The sequence below is a fragment of the Ipomoea nil genome, unplaced genomic scaffold, assembly GCF_001879475.1.
Source record: "Ipomoea nil cultivar Tokyo-kokei standard unplaced genomic scaffold, Asagao_1.1 scaffold2144, whole genome shotgun sequence".
Classification (NCBI taxonomy): domain Eukaryota; kingdom Viridiplantae; phylum Streptophyta; class Magnoliopsida; order Solanales; family Convolvulaceae; genus Ipomoea; species Ipomoea nil.
In genome coordinates, this window is record NW_017618572.1 from 1,532,722 (window position 1) to 1,536,505 (window position 3,784).

The following is a 3,784-nucleotide window of genomic DNA, read 5'->3' on the forward strand; positions in this document are numbered from 1 at the left end:
ATTTTTTCTTTAAAAAAAAAAAAAAAAAAAAAAAAAAAAAAAAAAAAAAAAAAAAACTAGTTCAGTCAATAGTGAACTCGCACCATATTGTCGGGTTAACAACTGATTTCAAATCAGTAATTTGTCACCTAACCTACGTAAACAATAATATATTATCGTTCATTCGTATTTTTTTTTCAAATCCAATAATATTTACAGTACATATATAGTACTGTCTTAGTCATTATGTTATATAGTATTACAATAACTCAGGTATAATTAATGATAACTAAAGTAAATTTATTGTGGCAAATTAAACATTTGAAATTACTTTCTAAATAACAAAGAAAACCCGCAATTACTACTTAAGGAAGTGCACATGATAAATCCCAACCCGCCTTATAACTCTAGTCAGTAAAGGACCACAAAAAACATAAACTAACTTAAGATTACTCATAACAGATCAACTCAAGTCAAGAAGGCCAATAGATCGCTCCCGTTAAGAACCTAACCTGTAAATTTGTAATTACGAAATCAACAGTTTGAACGAGCCAAATTTTCCCATATTTGGAATTACTTGGACAGATATATACTAACTACTATGACAAGACAATCACAATTAAGTAATAAGTTTGTAAAATTAATGACATGTGATGTAGGTAGAGGAGAGAGTGTATAGTAGTGGAGGCTTTGGGAGCTAACCACAAAGCAACATTTATGTCAATCTATCTTTTCCTTCCCACCTCCCATCCTTCCAAATCAATAAATATGTGTCACAAGTCACAAGCGTAGCATAAAAAAGCAAGAGGATCACCTCATTTCCCATCCCTCCCATCTCTTTACTTTGCCTGCCCTTAACTTATATTTCCCAATACTACAATGGATCCCAAGATTATGGCATGCCTCTTCTTGCTGCAGCTGCTGGTGTTGTTTGGTCCGGCGAGCTCGGACTTGGCCAAGGACAAGGCGGAGTGTGCGGAAAAGCTCGGCGCCCTAGCGCCGTGCCTCGGCTACGTTAGCGGCGAGGCCAAGGCTCCAACCCAGGATTGTTGTTCCGGGCTGAAGGGAGTGCTTGACAAGAGCAGGAAATGCCTGTGTTTGTTGGTGAAGGATAGCAATGATCCCAGCCTTGACATCAAGATTAATGCTACTCTTGCTTTAGGACTCCCGGATAGGTGCAGTACACCAGCCAATATCTCCGAATGCCCTGGTAATTAACTTGCATTTATTGCCTCACCCATCCCCACTTGATTTGGTAACCGGCCACAAGGTTACAAGTTCGACTTTCAGTAAAGTGGCCTATTGGTTTTCTTAATTTGAGCTGATTGGTCAGCTATAGACAGCCTAAGCTAGTTTACTTCCTTGTGATCTTTTACTGATTGGGGTCACAAAGCAAGGTTTACCACGGCTGGAAATTATGGAATTTCCGACCACCTGAAAGTGATCTTAAATCAAGTCGAAAGTAAAAAGTGGTCGAGTTCGGAAATAGCAACAAAGGTTTTTCCGAATACCAAAAGTGATTTTCGACTTGATTTAAGATCACTTTCAGGTGGTCGAAAATTTCATAATTTCCAGCAGTGATACCCAATACAGATACTCGGATAGTGAATGCGGGTTTCCATCATCATAAACAAAAAACAATAACTTTACTTGATTTGGGTATAATATATGTTATTGAATATATATTGCAGAGCTCTTAAACTTGGCACCCAATTCACCAGACGCAAAGGTATTTCAAGATTACGCCAACAGTGCTAAAGGAAGCAATACCACTTCTCCTGCAGCTCCAGGTAAATAAACCAATACATGCCTTCTAGGCTACTTTTCAAACAAACAACTAATCATATGCTCTGTCGAGGATGTGGAGACCCTTAGAGTTAAGGATTCAACCTCTCAGGGAGAAGTAAACAAGAAAAAAGAAAAAAAAAAAAAAAACAATCAATCACTTACCAATAAAGATGATATATAATATAATCTTCTAACGTTTTAGCGAGATTCAAACCTATAATCAAAGAATTTTGGTATCAAACTCCTTGCCACTTAAAACGTTCTTAAGGTTTATATACTGAATAATCCATTTTGATTGGCATGGCAGTCAATCTACTATATATATTGTCGATTAGCTTAAAGGTTTAAGAACTGTTACTTTTTTTAACAATCTTATAGTCAAGGGATGTACTACGAATATATCTACATAAAAAATTTCAAGTTTAATCATCGTTTCTTTCTAGTGTAACAAAAGAAATAAATATTTCTTTCGTGAGTTCGTCTCATTTTATGTATTCAATCTCATTTAATCGATAAAAATTGATTTAAATGGTCTATAATCTAATATTTAAAGGTGATCTTTTTGTGAGGTTGTCTCATGGATCATCATCGATAAAACGGGACATGTCTAGATGAAAAGTGTAAGAGCATCCATAAGAGTGAATTTTAAAGAAGTTTTTTCATAACAAAAATCTTAGGGTGGAGTTTTTAATTGATGGGGTGGGTTTATTTCAATTTTTTTCCTGGCAAAATCAATTTTTTTGCGGGGTCCACTGAATGGGGAAAGAGGAGAAAGCTATTGCACAATATCCGGGTTGCTCAACATCCGTGTGTGGGGAACTGCTATGCCCAATGCACGCGCCAATTGGGTGTGTAAAGGACCTATTTTTTTTTTTTTTTTTAACTTTCTTTTGCCAAAATTATTTTTTCTTTTTCTTTATCTCCGGCCTTTTCCTATTCTCTCTTCCCATCTTTCTCCTACATGGAATTGAGAAAATCATAAAAGAAAAAAAAATTCAAACACATGAGGTTGCTCTAATACTAATTAAAATAAATTGATTGTTATATATAAAGAAAAGATGTAATATATATGGGAAATAACATGGTATTTTTTAGGAAAAATATAACACTTTTAAATCAAAAGGCAATATTTAGGGATTGAGGAGTTACTTATGAGATAAAATGCAATACGAGTCTGGATAAATTAATTAATTATTACTTGTTTTCAAAAAAAAAAATTAATTATTATAGTAAAAATAATGTAATACTAATCATGGATAAATTAATTTTTTTAAGAGGGAAATATGTAATATTTTTTAGGAAAGTTGGGATACTTTTAAAGGAATATTTAATACTTTTATATTAAAATGTAATATTTAAGGGTTGAATAGTTACTACTTATGAGAAAACGTATAATATTATTATATTAATCAAGAATATATTAGTTAGTCGTTATTTAGTAGAAGATGTAATACTTATGTGAAAAATGTGATAGTTATGAGAAACTCTTCCATAAAATAATCTTATAGAAGTTTTTGTCAATATTTAAATAACTCAGCGTTAACAAGTAAAAGTAAAATATAACGGGTAAAGAATAGTAATTAAGCCATTATTGGCTATACTTCCACTAGGAGTAGAATTGTTTTTTTTTTTAGTAGAATTGTTTTTTCATAAGTTTTCTTTAATTAAATTTATATGGTGGCAGTTAAAGGCAGCCCCAGCGGGGGTGCAACAAGTAGCGACGTTAAGAGTGATGGATGCAAGAGAAAGCGATTGGTGGAAGTTAATGTGGCTATGGGGCTGTTTCTCTATGTTTTTATTCTCATCTTCAATCTTTAATTTCAATAATTTTAAGTATTTCTGTATTTCTGTATTTCTTATATATTTTGAACCTTAGTATTTTCTTTTTCTTGATGGTTTACCCCCATATGGATATGATCTCAGCTGCTTATTAGCTCTTTTGTACTATTATATGTTATTTACGTGTTAGTTGATTGTAAATACACAATCTTAATATATTAGTTGATGCCTTAGTAAA

At 33.1% G+C, this 3,784-nt stretch overlaps 1 protein-coding gene across 1 annotated transcript; it reads left to right on the top strand.

The window, feature by feature from the left end:
- Positions 1-759: 759 nt before the first annotated feature.
- On the top strand, positions 760-3,784 carry LOC109148565 (protein YLS3-like). Its single transcript, XM_019296298.1, has 3 exons — positions 760-1,189; positions 1,671-1,769; positions 3,452-3,784. The coding sequence occupies exons 1-3, from the start codon at positions 859-861 to the stop codon at positions 3,583-3,585; spliced, it is 564 nt and encodes a 187-aa protein (XP_019151843.1). The 5' UTR covers positions 760-858; the 3' UTR covers positions 3,586-3,784.

Excerpts from the sequence above, each read along its gene's own strand:
- LOC109148565 (XM_019296298.1), top strand. The coding sequence starts at position 859 with ATGGATCCCAAGATTATGGCATGCCTCTTCTTGCTGCAGCTGCTGGTG. Across the intron at positions 1,190-1,670 it reads CAATATCTCCGAATGCCCTG|AGCTCTTAAACTTGGCACCC; the intron begins GTAATTAACTTG and ends TATATATTGCAG. Across the intron at positions 1,770-3,451 it reads CACTTCTCCTGCAGCTCCAG|TTAAAGGCAGCCCCAGCGGG; the intron begins GTAAATAAACCA and ends ATATGGTGGCAG.